We start from the raw sequence: 24891 nt of genomic DNA, 5'->3' as shown, positions 1-24891 counted from the left end.
ACACTAATTGTATTTCCGGGAAAACTTTCAACAACGATTTTTCTAAAAAATGTAAAAAATGATTAAGAGAACGAAGTAACAAGATAACAGAGCTTATTCATTATGTCTGTGATAATAGAGACATCTCTTGGAGATTTTACGATCGACCTGTTCACTGAAGAAAGGCCAAAATGTAATTACATCAGATAGAAAAACTTTACACATGTTTGTCTCGTCACTGAAAATTATTGTAAAAATATCAGCTTGTCATAAGAAAAGGATTAAATTTTAAAAGACCACACATTAAACGGTTACATATCATCTTTACAGTTCTGAATGAAATTGAATGTCAAGGTGCCAAGATATTTAGAACTACCACTGGAAATCATACATTTCATTTTAGTTTTAGACACTTCTGTTTTTTCAGCAAACTATGTTATTTTGACTTCCAAAAGCTTAAACAACATTGATAGATAAACATTCCAAAGTTAATAGATTATGAGTCCATTTAATAAACCTTAATAAGAGATATTCTTTGTATAATGCAATCATTTTTAACATGTTCAAATTATGTTTGAAAAGAAAGTAATTCTTAGTAAGTCTAACTCTCCATTGCAGGTTGTAAAAATTTCCTGAAATTATGCAAAGTCAAGTATTATAACTTCTGCTTGTTCCATTCTGTTCAGGTATGCTTTAATGACATAAACATGGTCTGTTATTACGCTTTGTTTAAACATGTTAAACTTCTTATCTTCAGGGAAAAGTAACTTCTCTCTTGGTGTCAGAAAGGTGTTTTGGTTTCTAGAAGCAACTAGTATATTAACTGTAAATGCATATTTAATTTTTTACAGCATTAATATTTTTAATGTGTGGATTTTATGTCAGATGAGATAGAAAAAAGGAAAATGTTTCCTACTGCATTTGAATAGAAACTAACAAGTCAGATGTCTGTAGATGGACAACACATTTTGCTTAAGATATACTTGATATTGGCCAATATATTGCTTATCTGAAGAAGAAAAGTGGTGATAAGAGACTTACTTGTTTATAAAATAAACAAACCATGAAATGTAAGGATTTTCATCATGCTCATATATTCCTTATGTCACATGGAATTTTTAAGACTGTACTAAAAGACAAATTGGCTTTTTTTTCAAATTAAAAAAAAAAGATATTTTTACATGAAGACATAAAAAAAAATGCAAGTTATACTTATTTCAGAGAAATTTTATAGCTCAGACTGGTGATCCAGATGGAAATGGTAGAGGTGGAGAATCTATTTATGGGTAGGTTTTCTTCTTATGCATGTATATCCTTCCAATTATTGTACACCACAAATGCATGATCCTCTGGTGCAAAAAGCATCAATTTTGACGATTTTTAATTTTTTTTCTTGACCTGGAAGACCGAGGGATGATAATAGATGTATACAACTGTAGTCTGCATGTAGAGTGGACCCTAGTGAACACATTAAGCACATCAGTTCTTAGTTCGGAGTGAAACTGATCTGGGTACATCAGTCTAAAGAAGGTCATTTGGACCAAAAATCTGAAATTTCCTGATTTTTTCTGATTTTTGACTTCAACTGGAAATAGTTAACACCTATGCGTATTTCAATAATTAACACGATCTGTAGTTATATGGCTGCGGGTTTACACTATTTGTAGAAGTTTTAGGCCTCAGAACTTCGTGTGTCAGACCTCGAAGGGACGCCCACCCCTCCAAAAAACCCAGTTTTATCTGATTTCAATTTTCGAAATTCGTATTTGAGCTCAAAATGAACATTAATACTGAGAAACATGACAATAAATAGGGTAAGATTAAGGAAACATGCATACACTTCAAAATAAATGGCATAAAGTTGACCTCTAAATGTATGGAGCGCCATTGGAGCCACAAAACGGTATTTTGGGTATGGCCCACATGGTAAGGGTTAAGATTCAAAAGAATGTTGAAAAATCTATTTTGCAAATCATTATTTTTTTCAGTAGTTGTGTATTTATTTCATATTTCTTTGTAGAACTTTATATGGAGAGCAAGCAAGATATTTTGACTGGGAGTTTGTTCCTAAAATAAAACATGTAAAAAGAGGTCTTGTTTCTATGGTAAACAATGGCAACAATATGCATGGATCACAGGTAATCATTTAAGGCATTTACATCCTGCACACACAATTAGGTATAAAGGAATCAACATTGTGTCAATAAAAGTACAACACCTGTTTACCCTCAGATGGATTTTAATGAAACTTTCCACAAAGCTTACATGTATATACTCCATTAAGGAAGATGTGAATGAAGCAAAACAGTTACTGTAGAGAATCGAAGATTACTGCATGTACTCTAAGTAGAGATATTTTATTTTGAAATTACTTTGATATATGGTAGTCCATTTATACTTAATGCAGACATGCTGTGAGACTTGGAAAATGAAGCAAAATTATTGATTTCCCTTTATAAAAGAAAGACAAATAAAACATGAGTCTAGCTAAAAGGTCTGATATGGAAACATCTTTTGCAGATCCAAATTATCATGTGTATTATGAAAGTGAGGACAAAGATTTAAATGGAATTGTTTTGCATTTTATGTACTAATTATCAAATTCTATGGTGAAATAATTTTCAACATGAAAAAGTGTCCTTCAAAAATAAAGATAAATGATGAGATGGATGCGAAAGAAAGAAAACAAAAGCTCGTAAATAACCATTATAGCAAAAGAACAGTAACTCATCTTCATCTTTAGGTTCCTGCAACATGTAGAATACTGTACCAGGAGACAGAACTTATAGAGCATTCTATATGCAAAAACATATATATAAAAAAATGAATTAATTTAAAATTATAATCTACATTACATTTTACCAAATGCTAAAATTTCGAAACAAAAAAAAGAGGGAAAACTTAAGAAGGAAAAAAGTTCAAAGTGTAATTTTTTGTACATTATCACTTTATCAGAAAGCTTTGGGTTAAACAGAGGGAAATGTTGTCAATTCAGAAATTATTGCATGCATTTATTATTGCGGTTGTTGATTAATGAACACAAATACAGTGTTTTCAGGAAATGCTGCATACATTAATGCTATGGAAATTTAAAATTCAGTAAGTTTTTAGTTTTGCAAAACATGTCCAGTTGCAATAATTTCTGAATTTACAGAATCATTATCATGTCTATTTCATCTATTTTACAGTTTTTCCTTACTCTTGGTGATTCCTTGGACTACTTGGATGGTGTACACACAGTAATTGGTGAGGTCACCGAAGGGTTAGAGGTCATCCAGAAGTTAAACGAAGCATACTGTGACGAAAAATTCAAACCATTTAGGGATATCAGGTAAAATATCTTCTCATGAACAGATTAAGGATTTCTTATACAGTTCATTTATATAAAGAATCATAAATACTGTACACCGACTAATTTTAGTGAATTATTTTTGCAACTTTCCTGAGTATAAAAACAACTCGGATCTTCCCTTAATAAACTTCATCAAGTAAGTTGATTTGCCACAATGTGAGCTAGAAAAGGCTAAACCTGAAATAAAGTATGCCCGAAAATAAGTTGGTATAATACAGTATTGGATATTTCTCTTCCTAAATTTGAATAAAATTGAGAATGGATATGGGCAATGTGCCAAAGAGACAACAACCCGACCAAAGGGTAAACAAACAAACAGCTGAAGGCCACCCATGGGTCTTCAACACAGCAAGAAAATCCCACACCAAGAGGCGGACTTCAACTGGCCCCTAAACAAAAATGTGTACTAGTTCAGTGAAAATGGAAGTCATACTAAACTCCAAAACATATAATTGAACTAAGATTAAAAATCATACAAGACTAACAAAGGTCAGAGGCTTTTGACTTGGGACAGGTGCAAAAATGTGGCGGGGTTAAACATGTTTTGTGAGATTTAAAACCTCCCCCTATACCTCTAGCAAATGTAGAAAAAACAAACACACAGCAATACGCACAGTAAAACTCAGTTTAAAAGAAGTCCTAGTCCGATGTCAGAAAAGGTAACAAAAGAAACTATGCAAAATGACAATGATACACAAATTAACAAAGGACTATAAGAAGTTACTGACATGCCAGCTCGAGACCTTAATTTAACTGATTGAAAGAATATGTCTTCATCATATGAAAATCAAGCACAATCCCTCCCATTAGGGGTTTAGTATCATACCATCATAAAATATGTGAGAAGAACCCGTATCATGCCAACAACTGGTTTTAGAATAAATATTTCCTATGCAAAGACCCTATAAGTGAATCAATATTAATACCAAAATATGCCATCTTTAATGACCTGACAACAGTATTGTAACTATATCCCTTCTGAATAAGTCTTTTTAAAGGTTTGGTTAACTTTTGAGGTGAATGCTGACATTTTTCTGCTTTGTGAAGAATATTAGTACCATAAAAGATTGGGTGTGAAATACCTGAACGTATAAGATGTCTGCATGTTGATTTATATTTACGAATGATGTCCTTGCACTGATGATAAAATTTAGTAAATGTTTTGACTAGTTTGTAATATCGAAAACCCTGGTGTAATAATTTTTCAGTAATACAGAGATTTCTTTTGTTAAAATCAAATACGTTGTTACATACACGAGCGAATCAAACAAGTTGAGTTATATAAACACCATAAGAAGGTGACAAGGGAACGTCACCATCTGAAAATGGATAATTAACAATAGGAAATGAAAAATCATCTCTTTTATCATAAATTTTGGTATTAAGCTTCCCGTGAAAGATATAGATATAAAGATTCTGGAAAGGACAGTGTTCATTGTTAGTATTAGCTTTATTTAAAGTCAGTTCAGCAGGATAAATCTCTTTAGTGTACATACTTAAGTCGTCATTATTGAGAGCCAAAATATCATCCAAGTAATTATATCTAAAAGTGTAATTAAATTTTTGTATCAGATGTTGTTTCGATGGGTCTTTGCTGATTTTAGTCATAAATTGTAATTCATAACAATACAGAAACAGGTCCGCAATAAGTGGTGCACAGTTAGTCCCCATTGTAATTCCGATAACTTGACGATATACAGAATCTCCATAAGGAACAAAAATGTTATCTAGTAAAAATTCCAGGGCAGTTAAAGTATCAAAGCAGGTTCAATTTACATAGTTCTTTTGTTTGTTGTTACTAAAAAATGACCTTAAAGAGTTTGAACATATAAATTTGCATTCTGACTTTTTAAATGCCCTTTTAATTAAGTGTGTGAATTTTTGTGAAGCATTGATAACTGGTTTTTACAACAGTTTCAATAAAAAAATCATCTTCTATTGAAAATACAATAAAACTTTTTGTGCATTAATAATTCATCACAATTTAAGTAGAGTCAAATCTACTTTAAAGGTTACCTCTATTAAGGGAAAACCTGTCGTGTCAGGTTATGCTCTTCTTTTCACACTGTAGTTATACCTATGCATTTTAAACCTTAATTCAAGGTTCACCTCTCTTATGAGGTCACTTTTCTTTGGTTCCATTTGACTGTGCTTCACATATATAGATAACCATAAAGAAAAGCTTGTGGAAATAAAAAATCTGAAATTTTTTCTGAATTTTTAAGAATTGAAAAATACAGAGAGGATACCAAGACAGCCATTACAGATATTAAGGCTGATATGTATTGATTATCAGGTTGTCTGAATATTGATATTGTAAAATATCAGCTGCGAGTCACAATATGAAGCTTTTATCAAGCGAGTGCAGGGAACCTGTTCAAAAAAGCTTCATAAATCGTGTTGAGCAGCTGATATTTTACAATATGAATATGCAGACAACCAGATAACCAATTTATCGGGTTGTATTTGGTTATTTTGTCTCATAGAAACAAGTGTTTTCTTTATTTAACCTGCAAACTGGAAGATGACTTGATAAGTTCAGGACAATCTTATCAACATCGGCTCAATCATTATGACATAGACTACTAAGATGATATTTCCGGGTCAAAGTTATTAAGGCCAGGTCAATGTATTTGATGTCACGAAGCTGTGATATGTAATTTTATTAAGCATAGTGATACAGACAGTGGAACAACTGATAAAAACAGACAACACAAAGCCCAAAAAGGTGAACAAAACATTATACAGAAAACTAAAGATTGAGCAACATAGACTACAGCAAACATCTAGAAACATTGCTAATCTAACATTGAATATTTAGAGACAAAGATTTACAATGTGACTTTGTTGTTGTAGGGAATACAGGTCATAAAACTCAAAACATTTTTTTGGCATATAAACTAAGGTTGAAGCGAAACTACTTAAACTTACTTAAGTTGTACAAAATTCATGGAGTCTTTATTTCTGAAAATTTTTATTCACTCTTTGAAGATTTGGGGGAAAAAACATGAAAATTTATGTTCAGTGTTATGATAAGGTAAAATATTAATGAGGCCTGTTTTCAATTGCAAGGAATGAATAATATGTCATTTATAATTATGAATTGTTTCCCTTTGGTTAAACAAAAGCATCAGTATTGGGAAATTTTACTTTTTCTAATACTGTACCAAACAAACTGAAAGTTAAGAATAAACTATTTGATGAAGATAGGTATTAAATTATACAGAAACAAAGCAGTTATTCTAACATTTTCATGTAAAATTGAGAATGGAAAATGGGGAATGTGTCAAAGAGACAACAACCCAACCAAAGAGCAGTAAAACATCCCAAGGCCACCAAAGAGTCTTCAACACAGTGAGAAAATCCAGCACCCAGTGGTGGGCTTCAGCTTGCCCCTAAACAGAAAAGTGTAATAGTTCAGGGAAAATGCCTACATTTCTACAGTAAATGTCAAAACCACAACCATAACACAGCATGTAATTGAATGTAGAGATCTTTAAGATGTGAATTATGTTTATTCCAGAATACATCACACTATCATATTAGAAGATCCTTTTGAAGATCCACCAGGTTTAGATATGCCAGACAGATCTCCATCTCCTCCTCCAGCAGTTATTGAGGTAAGACCTCCCCCCCAAGCAGTTCTCTCTGCGATATCCCAGACAGATCTCCTTCTCCTCCTCCAGCAGTTATTGGGGTAAGACCTCCCCCCAAGCAGATCTCTCTGAGATATCCAAGACAGATCTCCTTCTCCTCCTCCAGCAGTTATTGGGGTAAGACCTCCCCCCCAAGCAGATCTCTCTGAGATATGCCAGACAAATCTCCTTCTCCTCCTCCAGCAGTAATTGGGGTAAGACCTCCCCCCCAAGCAGATCTCTCTGAGATATGCCAGACAGATCTCCTTCTCCTCCTCCAGCAGTTATTGAGGTAAGACTTTCTTCTAAGCAGGTTCTCTAAGATATGCCATACAGATCTCCTTTCCCTCCTCCAGCAGTTATTGGGGTAAGACCTCCCCCCAAGCAGATCTCTCTGAGATATACCAGACAGATCTCCTTCTCCTCCTCCAGCAGTTATTGAGGTAAGACTTTCTCCTAAGCAGGTTGTATAAGATATGCCAGACAGATCTCCTTCTCCTCCTCCAGCAGTTATTGAGGTAAGACTTTCTCCTAAGCTGGTTCTCTGAGATATGCCAGACAGATCTCCTTCTCCTCCTCCAGCAGTTATTGAGGTAAGACCTCCCCCCCAAGCAGATCTCTCTGAGATATCCCAGACAGATCTCCTTCTCCTCCTCAAGCAGTTATTGAGGTAAAACTTTCTCCTAAGCAGGTTCTCTAAGATATCCCAGACAGATCTCCTTCTCCTCCTCCAGCAGTTATTGAGGTAATACTTTCTCCTAAGCAGGTTCTCTGAGATATCCCAGACAGATCTCCTTCTCCTCCTCCAGCAGTTATTGAGGTAAAACTTTCTCCTAAGCAGGTTCTCTAAGATATCCCAGACAGATCTCCTTCTCCTCCTCCAGCAGTTATTGAGGTAATACTTTCTCCTAAGTAGGTTCTCTAAGATATGCCAGACAGATCTCCTTCTCTTCCTCCAGCAGTTATTGAGGTAAGACTTTCTCCTAAGCAGGTTCTCTGAGATATCCCAGACAGATCTCCTTCTCCTCCTCCAGCAGTTATTGAGGTAATACTTTCTCCTAAGCAGGTTCTCTAAGATATGCCAGACAGATCTCCTTCTCCTCCTCCAGCAGTTATTGAGGTAAGACTTTCTCCTAAGCAGGTTGTCTAAGATATGCCAGACAGATCTCCTTCTCCTCCTCCAGCAGTTATTGAGGTAAGACTTTCTCCTAAGCTGGTTCTCTGAGATATGCCAGACAGATCTCCTTCTCCTCCTCCAGCAGTTATGGAGGTAAGACTTTCTCCTAAGCAGGTTCTCTAAGATATCCCAGACAGATCTCCTTCTCCTCCTCCAGCAGTTATTGAGGTAAAACTTTCTCCTAAGCAGGTTCTCTAAGATATGCCAGACAGATCTCCTTCTCCTCCTCCAGCAGTTATTGAGGTAAGACTTTCTCCTAAGCAGGTTCTCTGAGATATCCCAGACAGATCTCCTTCTCTTCCTCCAGCAGTTATTGGGGTAAGACCTCCCCCCCCCCCCCCCCAAGCAGATCTCTCTAAGATATGCCAGACAGATCACCTTCTCTTCCTCCAGCAGTTATTGAGGTAAGACTTTTTCCTAAGCAGGTTCTCTAAGATATGCCAGACAGATCTCCTTCTCTTCCTCCAGCAGTTATTGAGATAATAGTTCTTTCCAAGCAGTTTTATAGGAGATATGCAAAACATATCTCTCTATAACAACAAAAGGTCCCATATGGTTTCCTTAACCTAAGGATTTTGCTTATATTATTTGGAGTTGGTATCTGACACATGTTTTCCTTGGAGACAGAGAACATTTATTGAAAATTTAAATTTAATTATCTTATTTTAATCAATGATATGTTTAAATGTTGACAGTTGTAAGTGTAAAGATCCTCAATTTAAAAATTATGAAATTGAAAAAGGTTTTCAAACATTGCAAACTTTTTTTTTTTTACATTTTAGCCTCATCTGGTCATTTATTTTAAAGGATAAAACATAAACATATGAAACATAGCAAGCTTAACTTTTAGACTGAATAATTTTAGTAAAGGATCATTTTTGTCTCGCCTTGACGGAGTCAAAAAAGCGAGACATAGGTATGCTGTTTCTGGCGTCAGCGGCGGCATCAACTGCGGCAGTGGCGGCGGCGTCAACAATGTATTAGTTTGTGATTAGGTCTAGTTCATGGTGAACCATTAGTGGTAGGTCAATGATATTTGGTATGCAGTTGTATTAGCATTGGCACATCTCATTACCATGGAGATTATTTGGCCCCGCTTCCTCAGTCATGGTCTATTGACTTTGAAACTTTTCATAGTTAACATGTATTAGTTTGTGATTAGGTCAATTTATGGGGAACCACTAGTGGTAGGTCAATGATATTTGGTATGCAGTTGTATAAGCATGGGCATATCTCATTTCCATGGAGATTATTTGGCTCTGCCCCCTTAGTCATGGTCTATAGACTTTGAAAATATTGCTAAGTTTACATGTATTAGCTTGTGATTAGATCAGTTCAAGGGGAACCATTAGTGGTAGGCCAATGTTAATTTGTGTTCAGTTGTATAAGCATTAGCACATCTCATTTCCATGGAGAATATTTGGCTCTGCCCCCTTAGTCATGGTCTATAGACTTTGAAAATTTTGCTAAGTTTACATGTATTAGTTTGTGATTAGATCTAGTTCATGGTGAACCACTAGTGGTAGGTCAATGATATTTGGTATGCAGTTGTATTAGCATTGGCACATCTCATTCCATGGAGATTGTTTAGCCATGTACCTTCAGTCATGGTTCATCGACTTTGAATATTTGCATTACTTACATGTTAAAGTATAGCAATTTTAATTTCAACATTTGCATTATCAAAATTACAAAAAGGTGAGGCATATCTCTGTGATAACAGTTTATTATGATTTATTTTACAAAAACAATGATTAAAGAGTACTAAGTGAGATTTTAATGTTTTACAGCGTGCACGTTTAGCTGCTGATGCTGAAATTGATGACCTTGAAGGAATGACAGAAGAAGAAATAAGAGAAATTATGGAAGAGAGAGAAGAAAAAGCTAATGCCCAGTTATTAGAAATGGTAAGACAGTATGGAGGGTTTTGGGAATATATTTTGTTAACTTCAGATGTGAAGTTCCAAATCATTGTCAAATCTTGTTTGCTATATTATAATGATCAAGACACCAAAGACACATACAATATAACCTGTCTAACTCAGGTGTTTGTACTACACAGGTAAATGAGCTTATAGATACCATGCTTAAAATTTTGTACACTAGACATGCATTTGACTACAAGACTCCACAGTGACACTCAAATCAATAAGGTAAAAGGCCAAATAAAGTCCTAAATTGGAGAACATTGAGGACCAAAAATTCAGAAAGGGTAATTACTGAAGGACAAAAGCAGAAAATATATTTGCTTCTGTATTTGGAAAACTTTTGATTGTTTTTTCAAAGCTTGTAATATTTAAGTATACTGTATATCTAAATAATTTTGTGCACACTTATTAATATTATTATTGAACAATGGACAAAAATATTTTATTAAGGTGGTACCAAACACCTTGACTAAAATAAATATGGCTCGTTTAATTTTCATAAAATTTTGACAAAATATTTACTTTGACCCTTTGACAAAAATATAAAAATTTCAAAAAAATTGAACCACACACTTTATCGGTAAATTTCATTGGATATATATAGCAGTTTGACAAACACTAATTTTGATCATTGAGAAGCATAATATTTCCTTAACAATAGAACGTGATAAAAACGTTCAGCTGATTTTTACAGAGTTATCTCCCTGTAGTGTTATGTACCACCTTAACTGTTACAATTTCAGGTAATGCTGCATACATATAATGCTATATAAAAAATGAAACATGCAATCTTTCTATTTTTGAAAAAAACATTTTGTCGCATTCTGAATGTTTAAAATTTAATGTTAAAGATAAAAAATCATTTGATTTAGGATACATGCAAATCTAGTCCTAACTCTGCACTTACATTTTTTGTATTAGATCTAGTATATATTATATACTGCAAGCCAAAGAATGAATGTTTACTGTCACCCAACTTACCATATTTTTAACCCCCTATCCTATATTCTTTGACCCTTTTCCATAACACACTATTGAAGACACAATGTCTACTGAACAGACTTGTTAATATAAAAAATACCAAATAATAAAATTCCCTTCCCAAATGGTTTTTATCATGTGATCAAAAATATGTGTTTCTTTTTTGGCCTAAACTAATTCTTTTCTTTTAAAATATGCTTTTTACTGCTGTAAGCAGGATATTTTTATTTTATTTTAGGAATTTAAGAAATGTATTCATATAAGGGAACATCAAAATTTGGCATGTTAGGACAATTTTTTTTTGCAGTATTTTTCTACTTGTGAAAATTACAAAAAAAACATTAATACAATGTGTTGCATAAATTGTTTTTTTTCCAGAGATATTTTACCTGTTCATAACACTAATACACTTCTTTTGATAATAGATAGGAGATTTACCTTCAACAGATATTACAGCACCAGAAAATATACTGTTTGTTTGTAAATTAAATTCTGTCACTACAGATGAAGATCTGGAAATTATATTTTCAAGATTTGGTCCAATAAAAAGGTAATTTATATATATAAGCACAATTTATGCTTTTTAATATCGATTTTCAAATTGTTGGAAAGAGTGTGCTGGTCCTGCTGCAACGTATAATATAAAAATAAGGAGATGTGATATGATTGCCAATGAGACAACTATCCACCAAATTTCAAATGATGTACATGTAAGCAATTATAGACCGATACAGCCTTCCTTTACAGCTACTGTGGATTCATTTATTTCCGTGGGTACCAATTTTCGTGGATTGATGAAAACTTGCATATTCGTGGATATTTAAATTCGTTGTTTTGGCAAATTCTGCATACATTCCTTTAGAAAATCTGTAATTCGTTGAACATTTAAATTCGTGGTTCCCCTGTATCCACGAAATCCACGAAAATAGGTATCCAACGAATATTAATGAATCCACAGTATTCCAAAGAAATATTTAAGAATGTAAATAGAAATAAGGAGATGGGGTATAATGTCAACGAGTCAACTCTTCAACAGAGATCACATGACATAGAAATTAGCAACTATAGGTCACTGTATGGCCTTCAACAATGAGCAAAATCCCATACTGAATAGCAAGCTATAAAAGGCCCCGAGATGACAAATAAAAAAACAATTCAAACTAGAAAAGTAACGCCCTGATTTATGTTCAAAACAGTAAATGAAAAATAAATATGATATACAGCAACAAAAGACAACCACTGAAATACAGGGTCCTGACTTGAAACAGGCACATTCAGAATATGCAAAACTAAAATTTGGCAACTTACCTAGACAAATGATAAATGTCTTGACACAAATTTGTACAGTAATGAATTAAATCCTTTTACTTTTCCAAGGAGGAGTGGATTTAACCTATTTAACACATGGGGAAGGGGTTTACAATAAGTTTTCAAGAATTCCAGTTGATTTCAGGCTCTAATATTTGATATTCATGTTTTTAGCTGTGAAGTTATCAGAGATCAGAAAACAGGAGAGTCCTTACAGTATGCCTTTATTGAATTTGAAAAGGTATCATTAATGTTAAGATAAAAACTGAAGATACTCTACATTAAAGTTGAAAGTAGCCTTTTCTACTCATACAGAGTTAGATTTTGCATAAGGGGGAGGGGCAAAATGTTCAGCCTTTTAGTTTTGACATAATGTTTATATTGTTTGCTTCATGTATTTTAACAGAAAGCATTTGCATTTATTTTTTTACCAAAAAATTAGAAAAACTTCAGTGGACATAGATAAGACATCCAATAATAACTTGGGAATTGTTTCATTTAATGAATTAAACTTTTTCAGAAAAAAGATTGTGAGAGTGCTTACTTTAAGATGGACAATGTACTTATTGATGATCGGAGGATCCATGTGGACTTCAGTCAGTCTGTCTCTAAACTTAAATGGAAAGGAAAAGGTAATTGTATTCAAATGGCACAAAGTAAATATAGATTCTTCTGTTGCATTTTGGTTATGATATTTCAGTAATTAGTCTAACAAATATATTTTGTTGGTGACTTGTCTAACATTAGGAATGATAAAAATAATTTTGAAGATTTATTGTTGTTTTTTTTTGCAAAATATTTAAATTTTGATGTGTTACTCCTAAATTCAAAATATGTACAAGTGCTTGTTGTCCCAACAACATTAGTTGTGTTAAACTTTAAAAGGGCCATCTTTAATGTTTCAGAAAGTTCCCTTGTGTGTAGAGTGAATTCCATTACAAATTTCACTAAGTTTGACTATTTTGAGAGAACATTTGGTATAAAGTGTTCATTTACATTTTGATCAACACACAAAAATGTGAAATTAATTAGTGGAGTTTCAGATCATAATACATGAATTGAACATAAAGATAATGTAAAAAGAATTTAAAATTCAATAGTAATTCAGTCACATTTTTTACCTGAATGAAAACAACGGTGACACATCTGAAAGTTACAAAAATTTAATATTCAATAGTAATCAAGTTGCTATTTTTTCAATAATTAAAAATAGTGACATTTCTAATAAAAATAGTGACATTTCTAAGTTAACAGAAATATATATGTTTATTTACAATGGAAGTTGCAGGGAATAAATATAACAGTTTATTTCATTCTCTTTTGCAGGAAAAGGTGTAGAAACAGTAAAAGAAGATCCAAAGAAACCAAAATATATAATCAAAAATAAATCACAAAGACAAGACGAGTATCCTTTCATGTTATTGACATACAATTTGGTAAAAAAGATAAATTTTTACCAATTTGATCTTTTGATACATTTACCCCTACAAATTAGGTTGATTATCTGCTAAGCCATTAGCTCCTTCTATTATTTAAATGAGAAAGTCCACAAAATTAAAAAAAAAAAAATCAAAATTTTTCAGAGGACCAATTAATTTGTAAGGTAGACATTCATTGTCCTCTTAAAAAATAAAATTAAATTAATATAAACCTCATCTCTCATTAAGCATGTCTATCACAGTATTGAATTCTGTCTTCTCTAACAGGTTATTTTTATTAAATGGTCTAACATTATCACTGTTAGGAACATTTGATAATAATGTGCCAACCCCTGCAGATGAAAAAATCAGTTGTAACATTGTAAAGTAAAATTGACAATATATTTATTCAAAGTAACACATTGTACATATTTATCTTTAACAAACTGCAGTAATTATGAGCTGGTATTTGAAGAAAATGGTGATAACAAGACTTCTAAGAAGAAACGCAAAGACAAGTCACATGACCTAGATGATGAATACAGAAATAAGGTACTTGAATTAAATTTGTAGTCTATATAGATTAGTTAATGATTTAGTAAAAGGGAGACAATTTCAACAAAACTAATATTCTTACAGTAGATTTGTTGTTCTCAATAATGGGTTGGTCTGGATCAGGGCTTCCAAAAAAAAATTTGAGCCAGCGGGACATTTTTTGTCTTGTCCCGATTGTAATCCCTTAAGACCTAGTAACAAAAGGCAATCATGGTAATCAGTTGGGCATCATATAGATAATGATTGACATAAAAACAATATTAAACGACTTTTGATATAAATTCAATGTTCTGACATAAACTGTTAACTTGACAGTGCATCATTTGAAGTGTGCAACATCAGCGTACTAATATCTGCCATAGACTATTTATTTGTGTAAAATTATGTTGTCAATATAGAATCAAGTTATGTTAGATTCTGCTTTAAAAATATGTAATAATTTCAAAAATCTAAATATAGAAAACATATTTATTTGGCTTCTTTCACGTGAAAATGAAGAAATATGCAACAGTGTGGCTTTGATTTGTTATAAATGTTTAACAATAAGAAAACTACTGCTATAGTTAAATCCATATTATCAAAAACATTTTAATTATTGTTTCTTTACTTATGTCTATTTGTATCATTATGTGTAACATGCCCTTTATGGCCCGATAATTGGCTTAATAAAGTACTAGTATTATTGGTATGATTTATGTATATTCCAGTAAAGTTGTAATCCCATATTAAGCCTTTGATTTTGCACCTGGAAACCACTTCCCTGCACAAACTTTGGTCTATTTTGAAGGAATTTTGACCTTGGACCTAGTGACCTCAAAATCAAATACGATAGGGATCTTCTTCTCATCAAAAACTGCCAAAATATCCTCATTTTGAGATCTTGTAATTAGTACTGTAAATTTGGGAATGTGAATGCCATTTTAAGAATATCTGCATACAGATACATGTATTAGAAATCAGAATTTAAGTTCTTTATATGTTTGTGTAACAACAAGTCTTTTGATATGATAAGAGTATTCTCAAGGTTAAAAGATATTTGATCAAGTTAATTTGGTTAAACCATGAAAAGGAATAAAGATATCTTAATTTCTTTTTAACACAATTGCTTGATATTTAAAAGCAAGTCTTCATCTTTACTAAATGGGCAATTCTGAGTGCCATATTAATTTTTATTTTCCTGTTTTAATGTGAATCTCAATATGTTTGTTGATAATATTTAAAAAAATTTTCACACAAAAAAATGTAGGAATGTGAACAATAGAAGAATTTTATGTATTTAGAAAAGGCAAAACATTTGATTCAGCAAGTAAAATATAAAATGCTTCACAATAAAATAAATGTCTTCTGATATTATTTTTCGAAAACAAGAATTGGAGTTGTTAGCTGGGTCAATATCCCTAATGCACCTCAAATTGAGGAACACAAAAGTTGTGCGTAAACAAAAAATCTCTGTGTAGTGATATTTAACATGTTTCAATTTTTATTTTAACGAATGACTGAGCTTAACCATTTGTGCTGATTTGGAGAGTAGAGGACCATAGAATAAATGTGTAAAAACTATAGAGTTATTAAATGTATGCAAAGAACTAAATTTTCAAAGAACTTTTGTTTTAACCTTGAGGAGCCAAATCGTGAAAGGATTTTTTGATGTGCTAATTTACAGAAATATGAATCACATTTCATACCTCGAAAATTTAACCCCATATATGAAAATGTCTCAGCTTGGAAACAAGCCATCATACATATCCAAGCTTAAGATATGGGCAGAGGAATTGAGGAAAAGGTTGCCATTACCGCCTACCTGAAATTAATTGTACATCTGTGCCCAGCTTAATATAGCGTAATTTGGTTAATTAGTTTATTATTCTAGATCAGTTGTGTAAAAGTCCATCAAAGTATCTTTTGATTTATTCAAAACAAAATTTTGTTTAGCCCAACTTATTTAAAAAGACAATAAATTAATGAGTTACTTCCCCTTCATTTATGATACATGTTTGTACATTTAAGAAAATACTTATGTTCATTCTAAAATTTCCTTTTAGTAAGGTTGTTTTAATATACATGATATAGAAGCATACAATACTCAAATTTTATCAAATGACTTGGATATTGTTTTGACATTAGATTTAGGTTTTCTAATCTTAATACTTTCAAAATGAAGTTTCATGCCACTTTTACATCTTTTTGACAAAAGTTTTTTTGATTTTTTTGTTTATTGAATTACAAAAAAGGCTGGATACCAATGTTTGTTCAATTTTGATGTGCAATAATTAATAAAAAGTACCAAAGTTAATGTCTTTATATGATCAGAACAGGACACAAAATGAGTTATTTATTTATTTTATTGTTTAAGATTAATAAATTAGAAATGCTTATAAAAATCTCCATTAAAGTCTTTATTAATTATATTGTATGAAATAATATGAAGACATGGATTGTAGATCACTGTACTCTTCCTCATGCTTTGATTTATTTAGTCAAAACAAAAACTAATGACATATCAAATGATTCATTTATTGTTGTAAAACAACAAGTTTAAATTTGCATATTTGAAACTTGTTTCACGAACAAATTGTGGCTTTGTGTTTATAAAATAAATTTTATTGGTATTCAAATCAACAATAATATTTTTATTAATTAACAGTCTGGAACACACTTCCTTATTCATTGATTCGTTTAAAAAAAACTGGCAAGGTCACACCAGACTTATTTTTATTTCTCTGGTTTAAGGATTATTATTTTAGTTTTGGAGGGATGAAATTTTCAATGAAAAATTATTTCACCCTGCTTTTAATAGTAATTGATTTGAAACTGAAATTTGTCACTGCTTGTTAGCCATGTTGAACAGCAAGGATATATTTTATTTAAACAGAAAAACACACAAAAGATATATAGGGATTATTTTGTGAAAATGAATGACTTATTTTAACAGATGGAAAAAATGAAATGAGTTACTGCCCTTCTTCCAGGGTGAAATGTTTGTAGAATGGCATTATGAACATTGGAAAAGATAGTTTAATGCAGATGCAATGCCTGACGGTACTTTAAGATATTACTCAAAGCACCAAACCATTAATTCAAGATTGTAATTAGATATTAAGTTTTGAAAGTTTGTATCTTTATTTTCTAAGGACATTTCATGCCGCTACCATACCTCTGTGTCAAATTTAAGGAAAGTTTGTTCATTTTTGGCTGGGTACCATATTTGATACATTTTTGTGTCCAATGAATGACAAAAAGTGCCAATGCTTACATCATTTTATATAAAAAAAAAAGTGAGTAATATTCATTCCTGCCTATGATAGTAAATCAGTCCTGTATCTGGTTCAAGTTTTTGGTTGATGTAGTTTACTATAGAATTGTAGTCACATCAACTTTAAACTTTGTCATATGATAATGATGATGCGAAATTTTTAAAATACATGTACATTGTATATACCAAATTAAGGTTTTTGTGCTATCATCGTATTTTGTAATATTACTAAATCATAAGTAGTTATCAAAAGAATCATTAAATTCTTTGTAAATCATATTCTGTGTAATAATTTAGACTGTGCTCTTCCTCATCTTTTGATTTATTTATTCAAAACAAAAAGTCATAAAATATCAAATGATTCATTAATTGTTAAAAAAAACTAAGTTTTAATTTACATATTCGAAACTTGCTTCAGGAACAAATCATGGTTTTATTTATAAATTGCATTTAATTCTGCATTCAAATTGCTGATAATTTTCCCATTAAATGCATATTTTACTTTAAATTTACAGATGTGCATTAGATAAAAGAGATTAAATCAGTTTTATATGGAATTTGAGTAATATAATCTGTTAAACTGACTGTTAAACTTAATGCATTTGAACATTTGCATATTACTGCAAAATTAGAAATTAATGTGAGGTTTTAATAATGGGAAAAATACATTATACATCAATTTTTGAAAAAAATATTATCATAAACTGATGAGATATATATAGGAGGAAGGGAGGGGACTTTTGAATGAGAATCATATCAACACATCAGGCAGACCATGCATGTAATGTTTATAAACTTAAAACCTATTTGTTTACACCAGTCATTGATTTGAAACTAACTTTTTTCTTCTTTTTAGCCAGATTAATTGGCAATATGAAAATTTACTTCCAATAGGAATAAATGCTGATTTTAGGTAGTCACAGAAGACATCCAGAGTATATAAGGTTGGTCAAGAGGCAAAAAACAGTAATATATCTTATTTTTTGCCTAGCTTTAATATTTTAACAGATGAAAAACAAAAATGAGTTACTTCCCTTGATCCATGATAAGTTCAGTAAGAAATGGTTGTGTTTAGTGTCCAATGTCCCATTAGTGAAGTTGTTTAGAGAAAGATGCATTCAATACTCAAACTTAATCAAATTACTTTGAATATCAATCATGAGGGTCTGGATGTGGTGGTTGGGGTCCTTTATTTCTGTATTCTTAAATTTTTTAGGCCATTTTTCTCTATTCTTTAATACAGCACCCCAGTATTCTCTATTCTTTATTTTTTTGGTCCATTTTTCTCTATTCTTTTTATGTTTTGCCCATTATTCTCTATTCTGTAAACCCCCATGCACACCCTCAATCATTGGTTCAAGATATTAATTTGCTATTAGATTAGGTTATTTTAAAAATGACGTTTTACATTTTACATTTGCCAGTTTTACATTTTAGATATGCCAGTTTTACACTTTACATATGTCAGTTTTACATTTTACATATGCCAGTTTTACATTTTTGTGTCGTTTAGGAAATTTGTTCAAATTTAAAGTTTAGTGAATTACAAAAAGTCTGCATATCAGTGTCTGTTAAATTTCTATGTTCAATAAATTACAAAAAGTACCAAAGTTCATGTCTCCACATAATTAGAACAAAACAGAAAATGAGTTATTTATTTATTTTATTTTTATTAATAAATTATAAGTGCTTATAAAAAGCCCTATTAAAGTCTTTGTAAATCATACTTTATGTAATGATATCTAGACATGGATTGTACTCTTCCTCATTCTGTGATTTATTTATTCAAAACAAAAAGTAATAAAACATCAAATGATTCATTTAATTTATTGTGTAAAATAAACAAGTTTTAATTTGCATATTTGAAACTTGTTTCAGGATCAAATCAATGCTATTGTACACGAGTCAATCTTGTCTTTGTAGGGGTTTATATTATAGTCTTAAATTAAAGAACTGTCATATGTTTATTTCTTATATTTGCTTGGAAAAGTAAAATAACAAAAAGACCAAACTACAAGGAAATTTCAATACGGAAGGTTCATTATCTAATGGCAAAATCAAAACCTCAAACACAACAAACGAATGGAAAACAATTGTCATATTCCTTATTTGGTACAGGCATTTCTGTATTTATTTAACTTTTTGGTTTGTTCTGTCCACATGGTATTTCCTTCAGTCATTTTCCAGTGGTAGTCCAAATTATGCCGAACTTCATCCTGGACTGCCTCTATTACAGGACCTACATATTGTATTAAAGTGAATTTTTTCTTGTCCTGAACATGCATGAAATATTTGCAAGTGGACATTAAGCAACCAACCTATGCCAAAAATCATTGGTATTTCCTTCCCCCTCAGCCTTGTTATAAATTCAGATAAATACTATAACTTGTTTTAATTTGCATTTTAGAAAGTTGCATCAGAAACAAATCATGATCGTATTATTGATATCATTCAAATCAATGAGGATTTTTATTTGGAATAAATATTTTACTTTTAAATTACAGATGAGTATTAGATTAAAGAGATTAAATCAGTTATACACGGTATTTAAGTACTAAAATCTGTTAAACTAAATGTTAATGCATTTTAATATTTGTATATAATTGTAAACAAGAAATTAAGGTGATGTTTTTAATAATTTGAAAAATAACCAACAGGATGCATTAATTTCTGAAAATACAGTACTAAAAACTGATATATTTAGATTTCAAATTTGAAGTATTTTCCCACAGTAAGCAAACCAAACACCTAAATGTGCATGTAACTATAGATTAACCATGGTTTTGCAAACAAGAGGATGTTTCTCAGTTGCAACCTCATGAAAGGGTGACAGCTCTGAGATGAGATGTAGCCGAAAAACATCCTCCAGTTTGATTTGATTTGATTTGATTTTTGGTGTTTTAACGCCACTTTTAAGCACCGCTTTTGGGCTATTTCGTGGCGACCAGTTTTTATTGGTGGAGGAAGCCGGAGTGCCCGGAGAGAAAACCTCTGACCTTCGATAGGAAAACTGACAATCCTAGTCAATTAAAGTTGGAGTCGAGTGCACCTGCACGAGCTGGGTTCGAACTCACAACCTCAGTGTTGACTGGCTAGTGATTACAGTAGTAACTACTTAAACCACTCGGCCACCGAGGCCCCCTCCTCCAGCAAAATTTTAGAAAATATCATTAAGGTATGATTGGGCTCCTTGAATTCAAAAATCAAAAAGTTATATAAATCTACCAAACAACTCCCTCAGATGGACATAGTACTTTCACTTTTTATATTTTTGAGTTTTTTCTTACAGATTGAAATTAGGGTTTCAAACTTCTTGATTTAGTGCAAATCAGCAAAAACTGAGATTTTAGGAATTAGGGGCCAAAAAAGGGGAAAAAAGCAAGCATTTTTCTAGTTTCATGACAATAACTTGTGTGTAAGTGTATGGATCTTTATGAAATTGTACTACAAGGTTACATATCACAAAGGGAAAGCTGGAATTGAGTTTGGGGGTAATTGCCAATAAAGTTTTGGAATAAGGGGCAAAAAAGGGGCCAAAAATAAGCATTTTTCTAGTTTCCAGACAATAACTTGTGTTCAAGTGTATGGATCTCTCTGAAATTGTACTGCAAGGTACCATACCACAAAGAGAAGGCTGGGATTGATTTTGGGGGTAATTTCCTCTAAATTTTAGGAATGAGGGGCAAAAAAGGGGCAAAAAACAAGCATTTTTCTAGTTTCAGGACAATAACTTGTGTGTAAGTGTATGGATCTTTATGAAATTGTACTACAAGGTTCCTTATCACAAAGGGAAAGCTGGGTTTGAGTTTGGGGGTAATTGCCCTAAATGTTCAGGAATTTGGGGCCAAAAAGGGGCCAAAAAACAAGCATTTTTCTAGTTTCCAGACAATGACTCGTGTTCAAGTGTATGGATTTCTCTGAAATTGTACTGCAAGGTACCATACAACAAAGAGAAGGCTGGGATTGATTTTTGGGGGTCATTTCCTCAAAATTTTAGGAATTAGGGGCAAAAAAACAAGCATTTTTCTAGTTTCAGGACAATAACTTGTGTGTAAGTGTATGGATCTTTATGAAATTGTACTACAAGGTTCCATATCACAAAGGGAAAGCTGAGTTTGAGTTTGGGGGTAATTGCCCTAAATGTTTAGGAATTTGGGGCCAAAATGGGGCCAAAAAACAAGCATTTTTCTAGTTTCCAGACAATGACTTGTGTTCAAGTGTATAGATCTCTCTGAAATTGTACTGCAAGGTACCATACCACAAAGGGAAGGCTGGGATTAAGTTTGGGGGTGATGAATCATAAGGGGGTTCCTTTTTTTTCTTTAAAATTTTCCATTTTAAATTGGTTATTTCTGATTTATATATAAAAGCAAATAATAATGATATGATTTGAATAGGTAAATTAAAATTTTTTAAGTTCTTAGACCACATTCATTCTGTGTCAGAAACCTATGCTGTGTCAAATATTTAATCACAATCCAAATTTAGTGCTGTATCAAGCTTGAATGTTGTGTCCATACTTGCCCCAACTGTTCAGGGTTCGACCTCTGCGGTCGTATCAAGCTGCGCCCAGCGGAGCATTTTAATAGTCTATTGAATAACAAAAAGGCTGCATATCAATAAATTACAAAAATTAACCAAAATTTATGTCTTCTTACAATTAGAACAGAACAGAAAATGAGTTATTTATTTATTTTATTTTGTAAGATTAATAAATTAAAAGTGCTAATTAAAAAATCACCATTAAAGTCAATATTAATTATATTGTATGTAACAATATGTAGACATGGATTGTACTAGATAGTTTTAGTCTCTTCCTCATGCGATGATTTATTTATTCAAAACAAAAAGTATTAAAATATCAAATGATTCATTGATTGTAGAAAAAGAAGAAGTTTTAATTTGCATATGTGAAACTTGTTACAGGTTAAAATCATTGCCATATTTACTATAGATGTTTAGGTTTGATAATTTTAGATGAAGGTAAATCCAGAAAAGCACATCAGAATAAAAAAAACTTTAAAGAGTTCATTTCATTAACACAAGTAATTATTCTATTTTTGTTTTGGTTTATGAATTTTAAATTTGTTTTTATCTAGATTTTTGAACTATTTGTCTATATAATTTTTCTATGGCATGGTGTTTTCTTCCATCTTTCTTAGAGTTTTGGTTTTTCTCTTGATATCTTCTTCCCTTTGTCAAACTAGAAAAAAAATATTTTTAATTGGCATATTTTAAACTAGTCTCAGAAAGTCATTTGAATCATTTTACATTTTGTCATCTTGGGGATTTTATGGCTAAGTACTGTATATTCAAAAATGATTGTGAGCATTTATTATTGTGATTTAAACATGACAGACAAACATTTGAGATCTATTGTCGTCAGTTCAGGAAAAGCTGCATAAAGATATATGTATCAGATATCAGAATGCAAGTTCTCATTAGGGAATGACCATTTAACTTCAAGGGGGGGTTATGTTTTTTTCCTAAAAAAATATTCTGATCCCCAATTTGATGAAAAAAAATATTGTGGTCAAGCAGATGACCAAAAAAAATATTCTGAATCCAGATCTTCCCCATACCTTATAGTGTTAAATTTAAAAAAAAACTATTTGATTGATAGCGTCGAAAAACTAAAATAAAATGTTTGTGCTTTGCATGGAAAAAATTTTCTGACTCAGACAAAAAACCATAACCCCCCTTGAAGTTAAATGGTTGCTCCCTTATTGCAATGCTCACCCAGTCGCACTAGTTGCATCAATAAAAACCTCATAAAAATTTACAGCATATGATATGAACTATAGTTGTTTCATTGAATTGGCAATCTCATCTCCATATTTTTACATGGTCATATTTATAAATTAGATTGAATTCAGTGATTACATTTTTTGAATAAATATTTTACTTCAAATTTTTATGTTGCAGATCAACATTAGATAAAAGAGATTAAATCAGTATTAGATGCTAGTTAATAATCAAATATTTTAATGACTGTTTATGCATAAGAAAATTTGCAAATTACTATAAACCAGACATAAATGTGATAATTTTAATAATTACAGGGTGCATTTACTTCTAAAAAAAAAATGTTACCACAAACTGAGTTGGTTTGATTTATGTAGCAGGTGAATTTATGACGAGTCAGACTTTTAAAGTGGTAGTAATAATAATGATTTTTTTAATTGTCTTAAATGTATAATTTCCAACCATGTTTTGAATCAGCTTTGTCAATTTTCGTTTGACATAACACTTTATCTTTTGCTGTTGCAGAAAAAACACAGAAGTAGATCTCGAAGTCCTGATAGAAGAAAATACAGGTCACCAGAGAGAAATAGAAGAGACGAAAGAATAAGAAGCAATGACAGACGAGGCAGATATTCCCCACCAAGATATAGAGGAGATAGATACTCATCGCCTACACGAAATAGGGACAACAGGCAGAGGTCACCACCTAGACCAAGGGGAGACAATTATTTTTCACCTCCAAGATATTGGGATGATAGGAACTCTCCTCCAAGACAGAGAGAAAAACAGATGGACAGACATAGGTCACCAGCACCCAGGGATAGAGGAAAAGAAGAGAGGAGTTATAGCAGATTTTCAGAAAAAGAAGGGTACAAAAAGACAGATAAGAAAAAATATGAAAGTTCTGATAAAGAATTATTAGATAGACAGAAGGACAAAAAGAAAAAGAGACATGAAAACAGTTCTGATGATGAATCGATGGAAAGACAGAAAAGTAAAAAGAAAAAAAGACATTCAGTTAGTTCTGGAGATGAATCATTAGAAAGACAGAAAAGTAAAGAGAAGAAAAGACTTTCAGTGAGTTCTGATGAAGATGAAAGAAATAAGAGCAAAAAGAAGAAAACTAAGAAAAATGACAGTTCAGATGATCATGAACACATTCATAAAAAGAGGAAAAAGAAAAAGGATCTGTTTTCAGATGATGGGGATGACAAGGACAGTAAGAATAGAAAGAAAAAGAAAAAGAAGAAAAAATATGATAGTAGCTCTGAAGAAGAACCTGTAAAACATTCCAAGAAAAAACAACATAGAACAAATTCAAAATCCGACAGTGAATCACCAATAACTGATAAAAAGTACAGCTCTGATAAATATCCGTCTAAATCTGTAAAAGACTATAGAGAGAGTGATGAGAGGAGAGATAATCATAGAAAGAGAGAAAGAGATGAATATAAGGGGAAAAGAAGGTAGCATTTAATCTTGTTGTTCAATTGCGGCAGCTGTTTAGAGTAAATCCTACATAAAAAGAAAAATGCAATAAAATACAATATTAGACATAAA

At 31.8% G+C, this 24891-nt stretch overlaps 1 protein-coding gene across 1 annotated transcript; it reads left to right on the top strand.

The window, feature by feature from the left end:
• LOC127724118 (peptidyl-prolyl cis-trans isomerase-like 4) lies at positions 1 to 24891 on the top strand. The gene is made up of 13 exons (XM_052230975.1): positions 1 to 172; positions 598 to 665; positions 1201 to 1265; positions 2000 to 2117; positions 3168 to 3310; positions 6855 to 6951; positions 9934 to 10050; positions 11478 to 11602; positions 12535 to 12601; positions 12881 to 12992; positions 13687 to 13765; positions 14231 to 14330; positions 23857 to 24891. The coding sequence occupies exons 1-13, from the start codon at positions 103 to 105 to the stop codon at positions 24799 to 24801; spliced, it is 2106 nt and encodes a 701-aa protein (XP_052086935.1). The 5' UTR covers positions 1 to 102; the 3' UTR covers positions 24802 to 24891.

Source organism: Mytilus californianus, unplaced genomic scaffold (genome assembly GCF_021869535.1).
Source record: "Mytilus californianus isolate M0D057914Y unplaced genomic scaffold, xbMytCali1.0.p SCAF_14, whole genome shotgun sequence".
Lineage (NCBI taxonomy): Eukaryota > Metazoa > Mollusca > Bivalvia > Mytilida > Mytilidae > Mytilus > Mytilus californianus.
Note: the sequence above shows the minus strand (reverse complement) of the source record. Positions and strands in the feature narration are given on the sequence as shown.